This window comes from Heliangelus exortis, chromosome 5, assembly GCF_036169615.1.
Source record: "Heliangelus exortis chromosome 5, bHelExo1.hap1, whole genome shotgun sequence".
NCBI classification, from domain to species: Eukaryota; Metazoa; Chordata; class Aves; order Apodiformes; family Trochilidae; genus Heliangelus; species Heliangelus exortis.
The window spans coordinates 41,075,153-41,097,863 of record NC_092426.1 but is presented as its reverse complement, the minus strand read 5'-3'; the positions used below and the strand labels follow the sequence as shown (position 1 = coordinate 41,097,863).

General features: G+C 48.9%; 1 protein-coding gene and 1 long non-coding RNA gene across 6 annotated transcripts in view; both read right to left on the bottom strand.

Moving 5' to 3' along the window:
* LOC139796635 (uncharacterized) overlaps positions 1–22,711 on the bottom strand; it is a 521,507-nt gene that overhangs the window by 137,985 nt on the left and 360,811 nt on the right. The gene's annotated exons all lie outside the window — the stretch shown is intronic.
* ALX4 (ALX homeobox 4) overlaps positions 1–22,711 on the bottom strand; it is a 36,930-nt gene that overhangs the window by 13,106 nt on the left and 1,113 nt on the right. For 2 of the 4 annotated variants that reach the window (XM_071744957.1, XM_071744958.1), the window contains exons 1-2: positions 22,623–22,709; positions 17,585–17,746 (exon numbers count right to left, since the gene is read on the bottom strand). Coding sequence is in view for 2 of the 4 variants with exons in the window: in XM_071744954.1 (XP_071601055.1) it covers positions 22,623–22,706 (84 nt within the window). In the remaining 2 variants the exon portion in view is untranslated. Of the gene's footprint in view, positions 1–17,584; positions 17,747–22,622; positions 22,710–22,711 lie in introns of those variants that run through there. The other 2 variants (XM_071744954.1, XM_071744956.1) reach the window with 1 other exon arrangement.

Below are 22,711 nucleotides of genomic sequence, written 5' to 3'. Positions count from 1 at the left end.
AGAGAGGCTGGAGAGGGTGCAGAGAAGAGCCACGAGGATGATCAGAGGAGTGGAGCAGCTGGGATGTGAGGAGAGGCTGAGAAACTGTGTCTGTTCCTCCTGGAGAAGAGAAGGCTGAGGGGAGCCCTTCTGCCCATGGTCAGGACTTCCAGGGCAGCTCCAAAGCAGCTGGAGACTCCCTGTGTCCAAGGAGTCCCATGGACAAGACGAGGGGCAATGGGCACAAGGTGCTCCTGGGGAGATTCCATTGGAACACAAGAGGGAAATTTTTCCCCATGAGGACAGTCAGACCTTGGAATGGTCTCCCAGGGGAAGGGGCGGATTCCCCCACTTGGGAAAGTTGGAAGTCTCAGCTCCAGGGGGTGCTGGGACATCTCCTAGAAACAATAAGATGAGAAGGGTTGGACCAGGGCATCCTGGAGCTCCCTTCCCACCTCATCCTGGGATTTTATGTCTCTATCATTCCCTAAGATCCTGTGTCTGCAACCCCACAGATAAAAAAGGTTGGGAGACAGGTACCCAGCCAGCAAAACCCAGGGCCATGGGTGTTGTCACCCCAGGTGACCCCTCTGCTCCCACACTAAGTGCCATAGGGACCTTCTGCCTTCCCATCCAGGTGTGGTATAGGGGAATTTTCTCCCCTCTCCATCCCAAGATACCTGTGACCTCTGTGGTCATGTCATGGTGCCTCTCCTTGCCTGTACAGCTGTGGTCTGAGTTTCACTTTTCATTGCAATAAAAAGTGAAGCAGAAGCTATTTATTTCATAGCTGCTGCTTCTTTTTTTTTTTTTTTTTTTTCCTTTTCAACAAACAAGCCAAACAAACCTCTAGTGCAGGTATTTAAGAAAAAAATATCATGAATAAATATCAGAAATAAACATCTGGCTCTAAATATCACTCTCTCAACTCTTGCTTAAACACCAGTGCTAACATTTTGCTTAGATGGGGTTTGGGCAGTGTGTTCTGCACTTTGTACCCAGCCAGATTTGCACCACAGCCCAACCAGCACACCCCCAGGACCTGCCTGCCCATAGGACCCTTACCTAGTCCTTGTCACCTTGCCTTAACACATGCTGAAACCATTACACCTCTTTTATATATATATACATACATACATATATATTCCCAAGTTGTCTTTGGCAGCCTTCTGCCTCCTGCCTGACATTGACACCAAGACATCAGCACAGAGGCTATAATTAAAAAAAAAATCCCCATTCTGGGTTATATATGTTTATATATATCTATACATATCTATATATATATATTATATATATATATATTTAGATAGATACAGATAGATATATAGATATAGATGATACAGATGATATATATATAGATATAGGTACAGGTATAGATATAGATGATATAGATGATATAGATGATATAGATATAGGTATAGATATAGATGATATCGATGATGTATAGATATAGATAGAGATGATAGAGATAGAGATATAGGTATAGATATAGATTATAGATATAGATATATAGATATAGGTATAGATAGATATAGCTGGATGTTTGACACGAAAGGCCCAAACCTTTAGTTTTATTGCCATGCAGGGCGTGAGCTCTCCTGCAGTCTGCAGGTGCAGGGAGGAGCTGAAAGATGTCAGGAGGAGCCCCAGGATTTTGGGGCTGGAGCTGACATCACTGATTTTAGCAGCAATGATCAGATTCCTCATCACACCTTCACCCCTGGGCCCAACTTAAATGTTCAGCTGGGCAGAATTCATCTCAGCTGCAGGAGGTGGGAGCCTACATAGGACACAAGGCACCAGCATCATTCTGGGATGTGGTTATCCTGGTTGGAATGTCTCCATTTCATCTCATTTTTGTGTCCAGCCCACCAGCACCTCCCTTGAGTCTGCATCAAGCAGAGCAGGTCCTGAAACGTGCAAATAAATTCACTGATCTCAGCCAGATTTGGGGGTTCTTGCAGAGTAAAATGGAATCCCATATTCTGGAATCTGCTCCATGCATTGGTTTCCTTCTGAACTGAGAGGAACAGGGCACTAAATGGACCCTTCTGCATGGGCAATGTCCACGATGAGCCTGCCCAGAGCTGCTGATGGGAGGGAATTTGTGAACCACACAGACTGAAAATCCCTGGGAAAAACCTGGCTTCCTGCTGGAGCTCATTCCAGAGCAAAATTCCTACAGAAACCCTACTCAGACAAGGGGGAAAAGGAGTTCTTCCCACTGCTCTGCCCCTCCTGATCACACCTAGGACCCCTCTCATCCAGGAGAGGCTTTTTTTTTTTTTCCTGAGCATAGAGCAACAGCAACAGCAGGGAAAGGAGCAGAAAAATCTCCAAAATTCCCTCTAAGTCAGTCTGAGGACACTGCCAAGGGGGCCACACAGCCCTTTGGGTGGCCTTGCAGCCAAAAGGAAAGAGAAAAGAGGAAAGAAGAAAAAAGAAAAGAGAAAAGACAAAAAAGAAAGAAGAAAAAAGAAAAGAAGAAAGAGGAAAGAGGAAAGAGGAAAGAGGAAAGAAAAAAGAAAAAAAGATAAAAGAAAGAAGAAATAAGAAAAGAGGAAAGAGAAAAGAGAAAAGAAAAGAGAAAGGAGAATAAAAAAGAAAAGAGAAAAAAGAAAACAGAAAAAAGAAGAAAGAAAAAAGAAGGAAAAAGAAAAGAGAAAAGAGAAAAAAGAAATGAGAAAAAGTAAAAGAGAAAAGAAAAAAGAAGAAGAAAGAAGAAAGAAGAAAAAGGAAAAGAGAAAAAAGAAAGAAGAAAGAAGAAAAGAAAAAAGAAAAGAGAAAAGAAAATAAAAAAGAAAAGAGAAAAGATGAAAGAGAAAAGAGAAAAGATGAAAAAGGAAAGAGGAAAGAAGAAAGAAGAAAGAGGAAAGAAAAAAAAAGAAAAAAGAAAGAAGAAAAAAGAAAAAAGAGAAAAGAGAAAAGAGGAAAAAGGAAAGAGGAAAGGGCGAGAGGAAGAAAATGTACTGCCAAGTACTCAGGGCCAAGCAGAGACTCAGGAGACCCCACAGAGGGGTCCTGAGGTTGGTCAGACACAGGTTCTGCTTAAAAGTGTGATGGGCAAGATGGGTCAACTGCTGCATCTTAAAAGCCACCTGGTACCTCTGAACCCACAGATCACCAGTGTTTGTCTGCCATGGAAACTGGGGAGGAAGGCAAGGAGCAGAAAAGGGTCTGAAAGGGCTTCCAGTTTCTCTTTAGCACTCAATTTGATGATAAAAAGTCTATTTTTTCCTAAGAAAAATGCACTGTCTGCCCATGGCCATGGTCACCTGAGGGTCTTGGCTTTTCTCAAGTCCTCCAGAGCCAGATGTCAGCACCTAAATGCTCTAAGGCCTGGCTTGGTGCTGAACAAGACAAAATATGAGAAATATGACAAGAGAAAATAGGAGAGCTCATAAATACATTGAAAAAAAAAATCACCATCACTAATATAGGGCAAAGTATTCAATGGGGTCACCTCAGTCACAGACTCATACCCACACCAATTTATTATATATATATATATAATATATATAATATTATATATATATAATATATATATATAATATAATATATATACCCAGGCCAATTTATTAGGATTGAAGCCCCTTGCCCAGGGAAGCTGTGGCTGCCCCATCCCTGGCAGTGTCTCAGGTCAGGTTGGATGGGGCTTGGAGCAACCTGGGCTGGTGGGAGGTGTCCCTGCCCATGCAGGGGTTGGCACTGGGGGAGCTTTAAGGGCCCTTCCAACCCAAACCAGTCTGGGATTTCCTGATTCTATCATTGCCTTTGGGCAATGAAATGCTGGGGGATGTTGAGATGTGAGTGGCAGGTGAGGGTGATGCAGGGCTTACCACTAAGCTCCCACTCTGAAAGGAAGAGCATAAACTTCCCCATCAGATGCAGATTTATGGATTCATCTTAACCTCATCCATGCCCTTTGGCCACTGCAGGCATCTGAAAAGTTCCCTGGCCTGAGCACTGGGAGACAAAAAAGAGCTGTTCGTGTGAATTGCCATCTCCTCTGGGGCTTTTCAGAACCAGTCCCTCCCTCCCCTCTTCCCCACAACAATTCCCTAAAATTCCCCTCCAGGGCTGAGCACTTCCATCAAGAGAGGGGAAGGCACAAGGCACTGCTGCACCCAGACACCTCCTCAAACCTCTTCCAGGGCAGCCACACACCAAGCAGGGCCATGGCTGGGGACAGCAGAGAGAAATCACCCAGTGGGACACAGGAGAGCTGGGGTTGGTGGGGCAGAAGCAGCTGAAGGGAACCAAACCTTGCTCTTGTCTGGCTATGGTGCAGTTTAACTCCCTGATGAGTGAGTCACCCCCATCCTCTGTGCCTGTTCCTGCCAGAACACCCCTCATGTCACCCCCATCCTCTGTGCCTGTTCCTGCCAGGACCCCCCTCCTGTCCCTCCATCCCCCTGCCTCTCTCCCTGCCTTCTCCTGCCTGTTTTTCCAAAGGAACCTCTCTCATTCCAGCAGAGGCATTGCTGAAGTTCAGCTGCCTCCCAGAGGTGACTTCCAGCTGCCTCCTTTTCCTGCTGCTGGGATAAGAGCACAAGGATCCTGCAGGATGCTTCGAGCCCAGCATCTCCATGTCCCTGGACATCTCATGCTCCCTGATTTGGACCCCCAAGCATCCCCATGAAGAAAATCTTGGGGATTTGGTCTGGATGAGCCACTGCAGCAGCCCCCTTGCTCCCCAAGTGCAGCCTATCTGGGTCCTACCATTTTTTCTCGGGAATTGGAAAGCAGCAGTGATGGGAAAGCTGAAGGAAAAAACCAGAAAACACCCCAAAGTTGGCTGAATCTCACCAAACCACAGAGAGGGGTGAGGTTAAACACTGGGCCAAAGTTTTGGGCCAGGTTCTTTAGGAAAACAGTTCTGCTGTTCTTCAGTTCTGCAGAGCTGATTAGTGAAGGAAGGGACAGAGGAGGGAAGAAAAATATTCAGCTGTCCCCAAACCTCCTCATTTTTGGAAACACCCCTAAAACTTATTTCCATTCAGACTATGCATTGCAAAACTCAAAGCCTGGGATTTGCTAACGTTCCTACAACCACTAGGTTTTCAGAAGTATTTCTTCCAAGAAGAAATTAGGTTTCTGGGCAGCAAAACCCAGTCACTGAGGCTGGGTGACAAGCTGGCATCAGCTCTTACTGGCAGGGAGAGAAAGAGGGCAGCAAAATCACAGACTGAGGCAAGAAGCAAACTGGGACCAAACTGGGAACTTGCCAACCAAGAAAAAAAACCCAAATAACTAACAGCAAACCTCAGAGGGGCAGCTTCTTTCCCCCATACCCTATACACTCCTTCCTCCATTGCTCAGGTGAAAAAAAAAAAAAAATCAAAACCAAAACTCCCTGCTGTGGGGTTTTGATGGGGCTGGTGCTGCAGTGCCATGGGTTTGTTTTTTCCTGCTGGTGCCCAGGGAGAGGGGGAATCCTCTGTCCCCATAGAGTCTGAGGGCACTGCCTACTATCCAGGGGCTCTTGTCCTTGGTCCCCATGAGCATCTCCTGCAACACAAGGCATGGGTGGTGGCCTCAAGGTCCCACTGACCAGGAGAGATGTGCTGAGGTATTAGGGGGGCACAGAGGTGCTACATGGCCTGGCCATAAACCTCAGCATCACTGTGCTAGGGAGAAAGGGAAAAGAAAGGCAAATGTGTTTAAGACTGCCCTGTTTGGAAAGTCTGATTGCCCCTTAGACAGTCTAACCAAAATATTAATTTAAATTGCTCCAAACACCTCAGTTTTCTTATATGTATCCCCAAAGAGGGGCATAAAATGGCTACAAAAAAGGACTCCGTTAACCTCTGCTGCCCTCTGCATTAGAGGAACATATTTCAGCTCCAGTTAAACTGAAGTTTAATATGCTCTTGTCCTCTGTAGGACCCTTCCAGCCTCTTCCTGCCCTTGCCCTAGCCTGGAAACATCCATTTGCCCCAAAAAGCATCCCCCAAGGTGAGGAACCATCAGCACAGCTCCAGCTTCCAAGAGGAGTTCACCACCAGCTGCAGGTACAAAACTCTCCCACCTTGCATTTCCTTCTGCTGGGGTGATGGAGGGGAGGGAAAAGGTGTCTGAAACTCTCCCCTGTGCACTTTAATTTCTGTAGGGTTAGCTCCACAGTCTTCAGATCAGAGGACAGAGAAGTTGGAGGCTCCCCCTGGGAACCAGAGTAATCAAAGTCTTCTGGACGCTGCTGTGCTTGGGAAAATCCCAGGAAACCCCACGTGCTTCACAGCTGAAGTGCAATGCTTTCTTCATCCAAATATATAAAAATATATCTATACATATATATATAAAGTGCAGCTCAATAATCTCCTCTTAATGAAGTTTTGCCAGCTTATCAAGGAGTAAAACCAACACTACATGACTTGGGCAATGACTCTCATGAGACCTTTGTGCAAGAGCCCGAGCAGATGGTTTGCAAAGGCAAGGGATGAAAATGATTTACAGGAGCAGCAAGGCAAAGGTTTATTGATAATGAGGCACAAAGAGGAAATGGGATGAAAGTGCCTAAGATTCCTCTGCTAAATGAATAATGAGAAGTATTCACAGCCAGCAACTTCAGCTTTTCATTCTGGGTTGAGAATAGCAAGATGCAGGGCAAATGGCAGTTATTAAGGGAAAAAAAAATCCATTAGGTAGTGCTGAACAAGGAAAACATCCCCAAAGTGTGCTCTCACTTGCAAAGGGGAGTTGAGAATTGCTCAGAGGGTAAACTGTGCTTGCCTGGTAATTCAGAGGGCTACGCACTCCAAGGCCTGAGAAGAGGGATTTTGTTTCGCTTGAGGACTACTTCACCTTGCAACACCTTTTATTGTCACCAGGGGTAAAAAAGAAAGAAATTGGTTTGCATCAATCACAAGAATTTGACCTTTACTTTTTTTCCTCCATCCCTGTGGTTCGCATCTGGGTTCACAGCCAGGGGTGCATTAGGTGGTGACTGAACCAGGACAAGACATGAATCTCCCACCATCACCTGCAACAATTAAACCCTTTATAAAGCCACTCTAGGACCAAATTTTTCTGGGGACAGACTGGACCAGAGAGGTCCATTTGCCCCTCATGCTGCCTGGAGCAGTGTGACCAGTGCTGGAGTTCAGCTGCCTCTGCCAGCTGGGAGGGAACCCTTGGTGCTCAGCACAAGGACCCTCAATACAAGGACCAAACAAGTCTGCAGGACACAGGAAAACAAGCAGTGACAGCAAAAGGATTTTGTCTCTTCCCTCTGATTGCTTTTGTAAAATATTTCATAGAGTCACAGAATGTCAGGTGGGAAGGGAGCTCCAGGATGCCCTGGTCCAACCCTTCTCATCTTATTGTTTCTAGGAGATGTCCCAGCACCCCCTGGAGCTGAGACTTCCAACTTTCCCAAGTGGGGGAATCCCCCCCTTCCCCTGGGAGACCATTCCAAGGTCTGACTGTCCTCATGGGGAAAAATTTCCCTCTTGTGTTCCAATGGAATCTCCCCAGGAGCACCTTGTGCCCATTGCCCCTCGTCTTGTCCATGGGACTCCTTGGACACAGGGAGTCTCCAGCTGCTTTGGAGCTGCCCTGGAAGTCCTGACCATGGGCAGAAGGGCTCCCCTCACCCTTCTCCTCTCAATTTCTTGGTTCCTGGGTCCTTGGGATGATAGAAACTGCATCTCTACTGCCAGTTCTCAGTTTTCTTCTCAGCACATGAGGCCAACCCTTACAGGGACACCCTGCTCAGCACTGCCTCTTGGGTTTCCTCCAGCATCCACCAAACCATATCAGAGGTTTGCACAGAGATGCCTGAGCCACAGGGAGCCTGGGGAGATGAAGCAGCCTCTGATATTCACATTGTACAGGTGGCAAACTGAGCCTGAGAGCCACCAAGCTCAGAACAACTGCTCTGAGGTATCCAGGCCTGAGTTTTAAAAAGGACTTGGTCATGCCCAATATTTTTGCAGCTTGGACATGAAGGTCCTGTTGGCATCAGTGTGAGTCTCAAGTGCCCTAAATAATCCAGAGCCTTTGTATTTTCGCCACCCAGTCCTAAGCCCCCTTAGTCAGACCATTCTTCCACACCCAGATTTCTAATCCCAGCTTTTTCTTGGATCTAAAGCTACATCAAACCTTGTGCTCCCCTCCTTTGCCTGGGTCCTGGATCCTCTACCAGGGCCACTGCACAAAGAGAAGGTTCAGACCTGGCTGGAAACATGCCCAGAACGTGGGAAATCTGCAGTGTATTTAGGTGTGAAAATGAAAGCTGTTGTTGCTGAGTGAGTGAAAACCACAGCTGAGAATCACAGCTCCTTAAGGTTTGCTCTTGGACAATTTTTCAAGAAGAAAGGCTCATTTCTGACCCAAAGAACAGCTCCACTGCAAGTCTGATGTTCTTGGTCCACACCACAGTGCACCAGAACTTTGGAAAAATTACATCCTTGGTTTTTTTCAGATGTGGAGAAAGCAAAAATGTGGGTTTTTTAAGCTAGGTTCTTGCAAACAGCTTAACTGATTCAGATAAACCTTTAAAAAAATAGAGTATTATAAAACCAACCAGAACTGGGTGCTTTTAAGCCAAATTGTTAAATTTTGATTAAGTTAGAAGCAACTGGATTCTGGTAGCAATTGTCTGACACAAATAACAGAGGTGCTGGTAACACACTTCCTAACAGAGAGAAAAAAAAAAAAAAATCATGGATCTTGGTCAGAGTGAAAACTGGATGATTACATGAAAGATGATGACTAAACCAGCCTGAATTAAAAACTGTGTCCACATCAGCAGAGCTCGTGCCTACTTTTGCATTTCTTTCTGGTTACCATGCCAGGATGGGATCCTACTGACACGAGTGACTGCAAATGTCAGCTAAACATCACCAAATATTCACAGAAATCATCTTTATGAGCTCGCACAAAGGAGTTTTTGCCCCAGAAACCTCCTGCTACCAGTGATGCTCACCCAACCATGGTGAAGCCAAGGGAACAGAGAGGACTTTTATGTGTCCACCATGTAGTTATCTTCTGCTCACAGCTCAGATCACCTTTCTGATACCCCCTTCTTGCACCACCTGGCACTCCTGCACCATCCCCCCACCAGAGACATCATCCCAGCACCAATCCTGGGGCCCAATCTGACCTCCAAAAATCCCAGCTTGATCACAGACAATTTACAAACCTAACACAAGAGGCATTCATTCCTCCTGCCCTGCCTGCCAAAACACTCCTTTAGGGTTTCAGTGTTTTCCCAGATTCCTGCTCTACCCCTGGGTGTCCACGTTCTGACACAACCCCCAGCTCAGAAGGGCTCTGCCTACAAAAAATTCCCCACACACACCAGAACCAGAGCTTTGGTGTTTAAAATTTACCTTTTCTAGCACATGGAAAGAGCAACTGCAGAAGAAAATACCCATTCATCAACCCTGGGTTGGAACCAAGAGAGATGCGGTGAAAGCACCAGGGAGGTTCTGGTTCAGAGGTTCCTAAACGAGGCTTTCCAAGGCTGCTTCTCACCTGCACTTTCTTCCTCCACTCTTTAGAAACAAAGCTTATCTGCAGAGGACTGGGGAGACTGAAATTTGGTTAAGAATAGATAAACTTTCCCAATTCTGAGGAGTCCTGGGATTTGCAGGGTGAGCACCTGGTCCTGGCTTCCCAAAGCATCCCCAGCTCTCAGGCTCAGAGGGTCTGAGAGGAAAGATGCTGGAGGCATCCCTCCTTCTCCCCTCAAACCAAGGGTTCTGAGTGCTGTCTTCTTGCATTTAATATCTCACCATCCTTTTGGGACTTCCCAAGAGGCAAATGTGCCTGTAAGGGAATATGTGATTTCTGCTACCACTTTTTTTCTTCAGAAGGCTCTGAGGAGAAAGGAATCCAGTCAGCTGTAAATAATGGGCTTCCAAACTACAAAAAATTCCTTCAGTGAACATGGTAGCTGCCAACAAGCCAGGGTTTTAGAGCCTGAGTTTTAGTGCTGGGGAAACTGAGGAAGATCTCCATCCCAAAGAAGGGGTCAGAGAGCTGCTCTGCTCTGCCTGCCAGCACCAAAAGGCTTGCCTGGGATTAGGTGCTCTCTGAGTAATGGCAGCTTGTGTCCCCACTTGGCTTAAATCAGAATTTTCTTCCCCATTGACACCTCCTGAGGCTTTATAACCAGGGTTAGTATGACTGCTATGCAGTCCATCTTGCCTCAGACATACTGGCCTAAATAACCTAAATAAAGGATGAGTAGCTCTTTTGTAAGAGAACTCCCAGCTGAGAGGGATGGGGGATGTGTGTGTGTCTACCTTTGTCAAGAACATGACCTGACATCATCAGGAAAAAAAAAAAACCCAACACTTTGGTGCCCCATCTCCTGCCAGTAGATGAGCTGTGATGTTCAGGTACTACATTAAAAAGCTCTGTAGTTAATTTACCAGCTGGGACCAGTCTGGAAGCCAGTGTGTCATCTCTTTATTTAATGGGCTGTGGTCCAAGCAGAAAGCTCTGCCAGGAGAGCTGTGGCCCTTGGGGAAAGGGTGGCCTGGTGCAACCTCCTGCCCAGCTTTCTGCCAGCAGAACACAGCCCCCTGGACCTGCTTCACCTCAGGTAAATGGGAGGAAAACCCATCAGAACAACCCATTTAGCTTTGGACCTACTTGCAGTGCTTTTTCCTGGGCAACCACTCTCACCCAGCCAGCTCGGGCTGAGTCTGCTCTCCCTGGGATGCTGCTGCAGGCTTTCAGCTGCTGCTCCCTTCCCTTTTGATCCCCTGAGAAGGAGTTGTCAGCAAAAAATTTTAATGAAACCTGGAGGGTAAAAAAGGCCGTTCTCTTTTTTTTTTTTTTTTTTTTCCCCCAGTAGGGAACTAATTTCTGTCAGATTCAATGTCCACAGCTGTGTTCTTGGCTTTTAGTTCCCCCCATAACTCCTCCAGGGCCAGGACCCACTGGATTCTGATGTATGAATGCACATACATGGGCACTGCTACACATCAGTGTTATTTGCTTTGGGCTCCTAACTCTCCATCTCCACAGGTGTGGAATCAGGTAGGTGTCTGCCCTACATCATATTTATTTTTCTTGAGAAAAACCCAAGCTGTTTCACTTGATTTTTGCAGGCAGGCTATACCACTGCATATCAAACAGCCCAAATTTACTGAGTGCTTGCAAAGGGGTGTTCTGTGTTTCCTGGCTGATGTCTGAAAGGGAGATTCTGGGATCCAACTGCACTTTCCCTTTAATGACTTGCCTGAAAGTCATTAAAATCAGCAGAATAAATGAAGGGTTGGACTTTTACTGGTCCTTTTGTATTCTCTTGTGGAAAGTTTCTGGTGGGGGTGATTCAGTTGCCCACTCAGGTTTCTGGTGCCATGCAAGACACCCCAGGGTCTCACAGATGCTGACAGACACCAAGGTCTTGAGGAGCATCACTGGGAGACCAAGTGGGAATGGGGACATCCAGGCCAAGTGTCCTCCAGTGCCTCCTCCCAGCACCAGTCAAGCTTCACCACCTACAGGATGCCCCATATCTCCTGTTGCATTTACCAGAATCTGAAATAACCTTGGCCTCAAAACCTCTGCCTTGTTGCAACCCTTTGTGTCCAGGTCCCCAAATATAGTGAAAAATTTCTCCCTTAGAAACTTGGTTGCAATCACAGCCTCTCGGTTCCTTTTTGGGTGAGCTTCAGGTCATTTTCTAAAGAAATCCATAGCTACCAACAAATATTGTTTGGCAGATTCCATCTCAGGCAGAGGCCCAACAAAATCAACAGCAATGAATTGCAGTCAAGTCCCCAGGACACGCTGCTCAGTAGGGTTTCTCCTCATCTTTGAGGACCCATTTTTTAAATACAACCCATGCAAGAAATGCATCGTGTTTCCCTTGATGAACTTTCCATCATCAGACTGCATTCTCCTCAAACCCAGTTCTCTCTTGGCTTGGCTAAGGGTTTTTTTCAGCCTCGAGATGTCCAATGGTTTTTGACATCATAATGAAACCTCAGAACCTCCTTTTTTGAGTGTTTTGTGTGTAATGAGCTCTCATGAATACTCATCACCCATTGTTTTATTTCCCTGTCTCCCATACAACATTTCATCTCAAAATTCCAAGCTTTCTCTCCATGACCAGAGAGCTCTTGCCCCCCTACTCTGAATGGAGTCTGAACTCTAAAACAGACACAGTTGCCAAAGGAGATTTTTTCTTTTTTTTTTTCAGTCACACCTTGGTTTGATACCAGGAGCCTTTGCTACCCCACTTGGCTGTGGGCTTGTCCTAACGTGAAAACCATTTTCACCCCCAGATATCCACAGTGGAAACCAAAATGAACCCAGTAAGGCTCATCCCAGATATTATCTGTTAATGGTGAGGCACAAGCATCCTTTGATTAATACATTACACACCAAAGCTCTTTTTTTTTTTTTTTTAATTTTCTAACCAGGACAACAGATGAGGTCCAGGGGCTGACTTCAAACACAAAGAGACTTCTCAGGGGCCTGCCCATGGAGGGAGGCACCCCAAACCCCTTGCTTTCACATGAACCATGTCTTGAAAGGAAAACACCATAAGCTGAAAGCCCTGGTGTTCAGTGACCACATCCCAAGCCCAGCAATGCAGCCACTGAGTGTTCATCTCCCACCTTGGCTCTGCTGGGCATTTTCCTGAATCCCAATGGTTCAGTCTCTCTCAGACATTTCTCCCCACAAAGAGAATTTCCCTTGTAACTCCAAGGTGGCTCCATTTTGGACTTCCCCATCATCTCCCTCTCACCTGAGCATCTGTGATGCCCAAAAATTTCATGTGCCACAGCCCTCACAGCCCTTGCTCTGAATGGGATTGTTGTCAAATGGAGACACGTGGGCTGCTCAACCAAGAACACTTTTTTTGCCACCAAGGCCAAGGAAAAAGATATTTCCAGTGTGACAGGCCACAAATATACCCTTCCCAGCAGCAAACTAATGAAAAGCTACAAGGGAAGAGCAGTTTAATACCTGGGGCCCACAGAGCCTTCTTGTAGCCTCTAAGTTGCTGCACAACTCTAACTTAGAGCCAGCATCACCCAGCTTCACAGGTACAGCTTCATGTTCCTCTAGTCCCTGAGCTGAGTTCAGGCCTTTCAGAAGGTTTTATGAGGCTCTGTCCTGACTAACCATATATTTATAACAACCCTCTGTGTGAATTTTTTCCTCTCCACACTTAGCTGAGCTGCTGCTCTCATGGCTGATGTTGTAGCCAATCTCCCATTGCTTTCTGTCTTTCATAAACCACTTTTTCTAATGCCTTGAAGTGGGATGAACTGGTTGGAAAACCTCTTGTCTCCAGCACAGGACCTATACAAAACAACCAGATTCCCTCTTTTTTTTTTTTTTTTTCAGTAGCAGCTACCCCACTTCTGTTAAAAGGCTGAAATGCAATATTGAAGCTCCACCATAAATCCCACAGCTCCGTGGAGTCTTTCTGGCCTCCTGCACAACCTGCCTAAGTGTCTAGCAATTGGTCCATGGGCTGTTTACCTTGGAAGCTCTCCCTGGCAACTGGAGATGTGAGGAGCACAAAATGTCTGCAGGTCCTCTGCCAATTGGGGTGGGTCTCTTCTCCCCTTTGCCTCCTAGCATTTGGCTGCATCCTGTCTAGCTCAGACTGATATCTGGCTCCAATCTGCTTACGAAGGTTCAGACCAGATCTTGATAAGCCAGGTTGTGTCTTTAACACAGAGCTTCTCAGCTCTCAGGTATGGGTCCTTGCCACAGCTGCGCTCCTGACTTCACTCCAGGATGAGGTCTGGACATGCACCATCCCAGGAAAGGCTGGAAAAGAACCACACTCTGCTCCCAAAGGTCTCACAGCATCCCAAACCAAAGGCCAGCACTGCAGTCCAAGCCAGGGAGTGCACCCACACCCCAGTGTTTGATCTCAGACTCCTCTTTGCTGTGAACAAGTGGTGCAGAGGAAAGTTGCTGTCTGCCTGGCTCCTCTTTCCAGCCAGCTTTACCACTCCTGGTTGAAGCACTCAGCCAGCATCCCGAGTCCTGAAGAGGCAGTTTCCACTACAGGGGGGGACTGCTGAGACCCAAGGGATTTGCTGAAGGTAACAATACTTGCACACAAGGCACTATATAGAATCACAGAATCATAGAATGGGCTGGGTTGGAAGGGACCTCAGAGATCATCAAGTCCAACCCTTGATCCACTCCCCCCGTGGTTCCCAGCCCATGGCACTGAGTGCCACATCCAGGCTCTTTTGAAATATCTCCAGGGATGGAGAATCCACCCCTTCCCTGGGCAGCCCATTCCAATGGCTGAGCACCCTCTCCAGAAAGAAATTCTTTCTAATGTCCAACCTAAACCTCCCCTGGCACAACTTGAGACCTCTTGTGCCCTCTTGTCTTGCTGAGAGTTGCCTGGGAAAAGAGCCCAACCCCCCCCTGGCTCCAACCTCCTTTCAGGGAGTTGGAGAGAGTGATGAGGTCTCCCCTGAGCCTCCTCTTCTCCAGCCTGAACACCCCCAGCTCCCTCAGCCTCTCCTCATAGGATCTGTCTAAACACAACAGGGCAATCAGATGGGACTCGTTTTGAGACATGACAAATTTCTTTTATTCCCCCCAGACAGAAGCCTACCCAAAATGTTTGTTCTGTCTCTTCCTCATATTCCTTATTTCCCATGGGCAGCATTGATAGGTCTCAGCTTTCTACTGACTCTTCCTCTTTGGCCTCCAAGTGTTTTCAGATTTATACTGAATAAAAAGCTGGTGCTGCCTTCCCTGTCAGGCATCTGCACCCTGAGCAGCACAGAGTTTTCACTCAGCCTGTGTCTATCACTGACAAAACCAGCTCAACTTCCCTGTCACAGGCTAAAAACCCACTTGCCCCATAGCTAACAAATGCAGTTCTTGCTAATAAAGAATGTATTTAGAAATAATGCAGATTCAAACATCTGTTTCTTACCAGCAGATTAAGTGCATGAGGATAAACCCTTAAACCACATCTTCACCACCAACCCCAGAAAAAAAAAAAAAAATAAAGAAGAAAAAAAAAAAGAAAAAAAAGAAAAAAAAGAAAAAAAATGTTTATCAGGTTTAAATTGTCATTTAACTGCTGAGTTAGGCGATGCAATGCTCTTCAATCAGGGCAGATAAGGACAGACCCATAGCTCATGACATACCAGCTTGTCATGACTAAATCCTGCTGGGACCTGAAGACAGCAACTACTAAATGTTAAATCACAACAGCTCTCAATGGGGAGATGAATTTGTTGCTGAGGGATTCATACTTGTAACAGTCCACAAAATCACTTGCAGACCACCTTCTATAGCAGTACTGAGCCTGCCACTGCTCATCATCCCTCCAAGATATCTTTTCTTCTTTTTCCCCTGCCTCTTTCTCATCCAGCTCTGTTCCTGCCTCCCCCCACCTCCCCCACCCCTCACTGACCTCTCTCTCTTTGATCAAAAAATGGCCCTAAAATTCTGGTGATCACAAGTGCTCTTTCCCATCGTGCTGATGTGACAGAAAAAATATAAAGATGATGTGCAAGTATGAATGAAAACATGACCACAGAGAAGCAGCAGCATGTGTAAGAGCATGGATTAATCTGGACTTCCACAGAAAATAAAGTGGAGGTCACGTAGTTAATATATGTAAGCAGCTTTCCTCCTTTGCTCACAAATTTTTATTTACAAGTTGAGGCAGATGAGAGAAAAGTAACTGTGGTAAATTACTCTAATGCATTATTAATATGAAAAGCTCTCATCCATCTCTTAGTGAGTCTGGTTAAGATGGAATAGGACTGATGGTTGGACTGGATGATTTTGAAGGTCCAACCACTATGATTCAAGTCACAGGGGTCCTATATTAGCTGGGTTACTGCTCAGGCTTCTCCTAATCCAATTTTGGTTTTCCTTTTGAAAAGTTATCTACATGAAGACATTAGATACATGTTTTCCAAGATGATTAACGACTGAGACAGGGTTTTTTGGGTTCTGTTTGTTTGTTTTGGTGGGGGTGTTTTCATTTTGTTTTTTTGTTTTGTTTCTGCTTTTGTGGGGCTTTCTTTGTTGTTGTTTTTATGTTGTTTTCCGTTTGGGTTTTTTTTGTTTGGTTGGTTTTGTTTTGTCGATTTTTGGTTTTTCTTTTTTTCTTTTTTTTTCCCAAACGTCTAGTAGCAATACCTCAGAAACAAATTACTTTGGGGGCAGGGATTTCTCAGCATTTTCTGAAAAACAGCCATCAACCCACATCATGTTTTGCCCAATACTTTGCCCACACTTTTTAAACACGAGTCCATCCATGTGGGCTCATGGCTTGAACTTAATTCACCTACTGCGACCTCAACACATGAGAACACACCCGTTTCTACAGCTTCTTGCACCCAATAAGGACCTGGCCGTCAGAAAACATAAGTCCAATCCCCTGCCACATCAAACACAGGATCTCTCCACTCCAGGAGTTCTCCAGCTCCTTCTCCAGCCCCTGAGAGCCCCCCCTGCTCCTCTACCAGAGCCTCGGGATGCTCTGACTGATGCCACTGAGTGGCCACAGCTTGACCTGGCACAAGAAACTCAGACACTTTGCGTCTCAGATTTTTTTTCCGACTGCAAAATGGTAAGAAAAGTCTCTTACTGCCAGGCTTTTCACCCGAGAGATACCTCTACTTCTTTCACAGCTACCCAAAGCAAGATTTACGGGCTCCAGGGAGTGAAAGTGGGTAAAAAACCGAGGGCCAGGGCGACCGAAGGGACAGGGCTGTGGCTGGAGATGTCCTGCAGCATCAGACCTTGGCTCCGAGCCTCCCAGACACCACCACCTCCCTCTTAGCAGGGAAACTCATCGTGGCTTTGAGTGAAGGGCTTGGAAAAGGAATAAATCTCCAGGATCTGAGGGACTGAAGCTCCCTTTAAAGCCTGAGTGCACTTAACTTGGGAGGTTAGAAACCACAGCCAAAGAAATATCTTTTGATTCACAACTTGTTTTCAGCAGTCACCCATAAAGCAGCCGGTGAATCACTCCAACCAGTTAGTCATGCAACCACACCGAATGTACACTCCAAAGGCAGCACAAAATAAACAGCCTGCAGCTCCAGATAACACACACACACACAGAGCTCATTATCTGGCATCAGCTTATATTGTTAATAGCACTCCTACACCAAACCCTTAGGAAAAGACGCACGCAGTAAGCACCTCCAAATCTCGCTCCCCATCAGTATTTTTCCCGTCTGCTTCGCACCGTCTTACTTTCCAAACAATTAAGCTAACAGGAACACTTTTACGACTCTTTTAAGGCTTTTTTTTAAAGACTCTTTCTCTCTCTTTCCGCACCCTTCTTGCTGCCGGTACCGTCCTGGTGGGGTAACGAGCCTGAGTTGCTAATAGTAGGGGCTAAAGCGGAGTTAATCCCTACCAGCAGCGGACAAGTCGAAAATAAACAGCTCTAGTGCGAAAAGAAATCTTCCTGCAAGGCGGGAGCCGCAGGAATACAGGGGGAGGGAGGCTCCCGGTCCTTTGACACATGAGTGTTAGGAATAAGCTCGGCTCAGGAATCCTATAAAAGCCTCCAGCCAGATCTACCGTCCAAGTCAAAAGAGAAGCGCAAAAACATCTTTGGGAAAAGAGCCGCGAACCAATCTTCCTGCTCAGCCGGGGTAAGGAGCGTCAGCCCTACCTTCTCGTCCTGCTCCCTGAGGAAATGCCGCGCAGGTTTCCGCGGAGGAGATCCCGCACCTCCGAGTGTCTGTTCAAACACAGGCTTAGCCAAACTCCTGGCGAGAGCTCCCTCCCCTCCCTGGGAGGGTGCCGGAGCCCTTGAATGGCAGATCTGCGGGCCCTATTGTGGAAAAGAGAGGGCGATTGCCAGGGCGGCGTCAGCAGCACGCCGGGGGCCGGCGGCCGAGCCTGGCCGGGCAGCCAAGCCCTGCAGCCCGCGGAAAGGGGCCGGATCCCCTCTGGACCCCCTCCCCGCTGATGCTTCTCCCTGCTGCCCGCCGGGGTCCTGTCCCCTTTTTCTCTTCTTCCTCCCTCCCGCACATTTTTCCCCCCCCCCCACCACCATTTACACCCTCCTGTTGCCCCCTCCTCCCCACGGGGATCTGGGCAGCAGCATCTTCCCACCCCCGGCAACTTCTCCCGACTCATCCCCCCTGCCTCCCCGCCGGCGTTCTTATCTCCGCGGGAAGCTGCCTGAACCCGAACCGAGAGTCCAGATCAAAGCCGAGCGGAGAAGGAACCGGGGACGGAACTGGGGCAGCAGCCGCAGCCCGGTACCCCTTTTTCCCCGTAACACCCCTCTGCCTCCCGGGCCGGGACCGGACCCCCCGGAGATGAGCACCGGGCCAGTGTGTGTGTGTGTGGGAGGCCGTAACGCTTTGAGATCCCGCGGGGAAGGCACGGGTGTGGAGGAGCCTTGCAAGGGTCCCGGGGACAGCAAGCGGCCCCGGGTGTCCCGGTTCAGGGCTGCGGCTGGAGCGGGGGGAAGGCAGCCGGTACCGCCGGTTCTCCCCGCGCACGGGGAGCTCCGCAAAAGTCTTGAAAATCGGCGGGGTCTCTGGGAGGCACCGCGGGGAGCCCCGAGAGCCTGGCAGAGAGAAATCTCTCACGGGAGGCGGAGGGGGGGACCGCCAGCGAGCTCATTCCTGCCCTGCCTGCAGTACAGATTACATTAAGGGGAGGGAGGAGAAATGCATTAAAAGTGTCAATTGAAAAAAGCACGCAACGAGCCTCTGATTTCTACGCCTGCTGCTTTCTGCACTTCTATTAATAGCGCGCTTTAGGCTGCGCTTTTTTATTTGCTCGCTAAATAAAAAAAGAAATGGCGCTTATTTGCTTAACCCGGCACTTAAAAGAATTTCCTCTGTTAGAGACGGCCCGGATCCTTTCTTCTGTTTTCCTTTGAGCAAATATCTCCATCATATTCGCTTTCACTCCCCAAAGGACTGCTCTCCCAGCCCGTATTTCTAGGCAGCAATATTAGTATATACTTTTGTGTGTACAAGGCTATACGCATACATATGTTTCAAGATATGCAACTTACTCCAGCTCCAAGCAGTAGAAAGAGCAAGTCGGATTACTACAGCACATAAATCACTCGAAAGCTTTTTCCCCTCCTGAGCCAAGACACATAACCTGTTCTGAGGGCTTTTAGATTTCGGGTTTCATTGCCGGTGCCGGTTCCCCTATCTACGGCGGGGAGTGGGGCAGAAACCCTGCGAACCCGTCTGCCCGTCTGGCAGAGGGGAGAGCAGCGGGGACCCCCACCGGGACCCCTCCCCAGGGCTGGGCCGGCAGCCACTGCTCCGAGAGGGCCGTGGGGAGCCCGGCCCGGAGCCAGAGCTGCTCGGTACCGCCCGCAGTGCCAGCAGCCGGCCCGGGAAGCGGTTCGGTGCCTGCCGCTCGTGTCCTCGGTGTATTTACGGCCCTAACGCTCTCCTTGGTCTATATTTATCCGTACAATGCAATTGGAAAGGCTTAGATCTAGAAATAGAAGCTGAGAGCAATAATAGATGGCGGGCACGGGGGCTTTTTATAGCTCGAAACGGTTTGCTTAATAGAGAGTTAAAATAATATTAAACAAACAAACAAAAAAAAAAAACAAAAACCAAACAAAAATTAAAAAAAACAAAACAAAACAAAACAAACAAAAAAAAAAGTTATGAAAGGGGAAAAAAAAAAAAAAAAGTGATGGGGGCACCACAGCCGTTCCCCCTGCTCCTGCCGTGCCTCCCTCTGGTTCCAGCCCCGCCGTTCCGCGCTGGGCTCACCGAGACCAGAGGAGGCGGGGAGGGGGGATGCTGCGGGACCTCTGTGCGGTGACCGGTGTCTCCCGGGCAGTGGGAAACTGTCCCGGGGGATGGATGGGCCCGCAGAAGCACTGGGCGCAGGGTGCAAGCCTCAGCGCTGCCTGGCGGGGGAACCTGCCGGCCTCAGGGGCTGTTTTGATTTTTTTTTTTTTCATCTTTTTTTTGCATGGCTAATTTTTTTTTTTTTTACTTTTAATTTGTTTTTTAATTTATATTTTTTAAGAGACTGACGTCCCGTCACCCCAGCATCTTCCTCAGCCCCAGGCATCAACAGGGAAAGTGGGGGAGCCAGCGCCGCGCTCCTTCCCCGTCTGAACACCGCGGAACAGAACCGGTACCGGCGCGGCCGCGGGGTTCGGAGGAACGCAGCGGGGCAACCACCCTCTCCCCTGTTCCCCAGCAACCTTCTTATGTTTTCCCCACCCGCCTGCGCGTTACCGGGTCGAACTTATGTTCCCTGCGGAGAAAGAGGAGGCTCCCTGTGCCCGGCTCCCATCCACGCCGAGGGGATTCACCGGGGCTCGGGAATTTCCCGATCCCTTTAGCCGGGCGTACCCGGTGCGGTGGTTAAATCGCTTGGAAAAAGGCAGAGAAGAGCCCATGGGTGCTGCCATCGCTCTACGAAACCTTAATCTGACTATTATTAGCGAGTTTCTGTCCCCAGTCACGAGCCATTAGTATTATTGCTATTAATTACCCTCGATGATCTATACGTCTCTTATTACCGCCCATCGTTCCCAGCCACATCCCGACGGGCTCCCAAGGAGCACGGCTCTGGGCTGGGCCCACTCAAGTCGAACCCGGGACCACGCTTAAAAATAAATCGGGGGGGACCTCGGCGGTGTTAAGGAGGGTGAAAAAACAAACAAACCAACAAACAAACAAACTCGTGTGGCTCTGCCCGGGATTGTAATGTGTCATCAGAAGCTAAGCTGGAGCTCTGGGCTTTGCAGCCCACAAACCCAAGAGAACCGGTTCGCAGGACGGTGCGGCCGGGAAGGTACCGGGGGCTCCCCTGAGCTGCCCCTTCGCCGGGCAGGAGCGGAGAGTGGGTCCCTCCCGGAGGGGCCGAGAGTCCCCTCGGGGCTCCCCGAACCCACCATGCTCTTCCCCTGGCCCTCGCCTGGCCCCAGAAAGCTCCCACGGATGCGGAACGGGCCTTAGCGCCTGCGTGGGGTCGTCCGCCCACGGGGAAAAAGGGAAGGGAAAGAGCGGGAGCAGGGAGAGAAACCCCCAGACTAAGCCTCGGCCAGAACAAGCACCAAAGCAGCCCCCCAGCCAGAGCCCTCCAGCTTCTCCGCGGCCCGACGGGGATATCCCCGTGGGACGGTGGTAGTGCCACCTGGGATCGGGTCCCTGGGACCCGTGAGGGCCGGGACAGGAGCAGAACGCGGGCCGGAATGGGACGACGGGACCGAGCCCTGCCTAGACCAACGGAGAACGGGCAGCGCGACTTCCCTGGAGAAACCTTTATGCTCTTTCACTGAAAGTCGCCTGGGGGAAAGAGGAAAGGGGAGTGGGAACCGGGTCTGTGGACCTGGACCCGGGGACTGGAAAGGTTTGGGGACATCTTGGCTACACGCAGGGGGATGATAGACGGCACCTGAATGCCGGGGTTTGGGAGATGTGCAGGAAAAAGGCTCCTCTGCCTCATTGTAAGTCTAGAGTTGGAGGAAAGGGAAAGCAAAGAGAGCAAAGACTACCCAAAACGACGGCCTAGCGATAGGATCAGCGGACTGAACCGGGTCTTTCCCGGCTTCCCCGTGTCCCCAGCCGCAGTCGCTTCCTGTCTGGGGCGTACCCCGGTACGGCCCCGTTGTTGCTCCTGCCCGGGGGTGGGGGGGGTTACGATGGACCCGGCTCATCGAGGATGGAGACGTGGCCCCCCCTGCATGCTGCGATGCTCTGAGCCCAGCCTGAGGAAGCCCCTCTTTGCCTACACAGACACGACCGGGATGGAGAGGAAGAGATTCCATTTCCACTGTCCCTTCATCGGACAATTAATAATAATAATTTAAAAATTGGCGGGGTTTTGTTTTATTGTTCACTTGTTGTTTTAGGATGTATTTCGGGGGAGTGGGGTGTTGTGGGATTTTTCGTTTTTTCTGTTTTTGTTTCACCCACCAAGTCGCCCTAATGCAGAGAAAACCTCCCGAAAAAAAAAAAAAAAAAAAAAAAAGCCGTGCTGGGAAACGAAGTGAAAAGCTACCCCGTTCCAGGCTGCCCTGGCCAGCATCAGTGCAAAGGATTGTCTTAATTGTCGCTAATGAGCCGCGGAGAGGATGCAAGTGGGTTATCTTCAGCCGAGCAGAAATCAATTAGGGGAGTGGCAATTAGGGGAGAAAGTGAGAGACGGGAAAGTGGAAGAGACCGCTACAACGGAAAGTGAAGGTTTCGGTGAAATTTCCCAGAAATTCTCCTTTTACGAGAGGGTCCCCGCGGAGAGTGTTTAGCGCAGCTGGGCGGGCGGCTCTCTCTTTCTCTTTCTGTTTCTATCCCCGTTTACTGCGGATTTCCCCGCTTTGCTCCAGAGCAAACGCTCCCCGGGAGCGCGTCGGCGCAGCTCAAAAAATTAAGATGAAAATCGCCGCAAAGCGGGACGGAGAGGGCGGGGGGAAGGGAAAAAGGGGGGTGGAGGGGAGACTTGAAGCGTGGCTTCTCGCAGACATCGCAGGCTGGGAATAAAGTTATTCGGGGGTCACAGCGATCCCCAGCCCCGCGATCCGGCGGGATGGGGGCTGCCCGCCAAAGTGCTGCCGGAGTCGGCAAGGTCTCCTTGATCCTAGGAAGACTTATCCAGCCGGGAAGCAACCCCCCCCCCCCCCATCCTTCTCTCCCGCCCCCGGGAGGCCCTTTCCAACCCCGGTCCGTCTCTCTCCGGTTTCGCCCCGGTCGCCAAGGACTCACCGTAACAGGAGACCTGCAGAGCTCCGTTGTGGCCGCTGCTCTCTTGCAGCTTGAGGTTGCTCTCCGGGGGGGTTTTGCAGGGGCCTCGC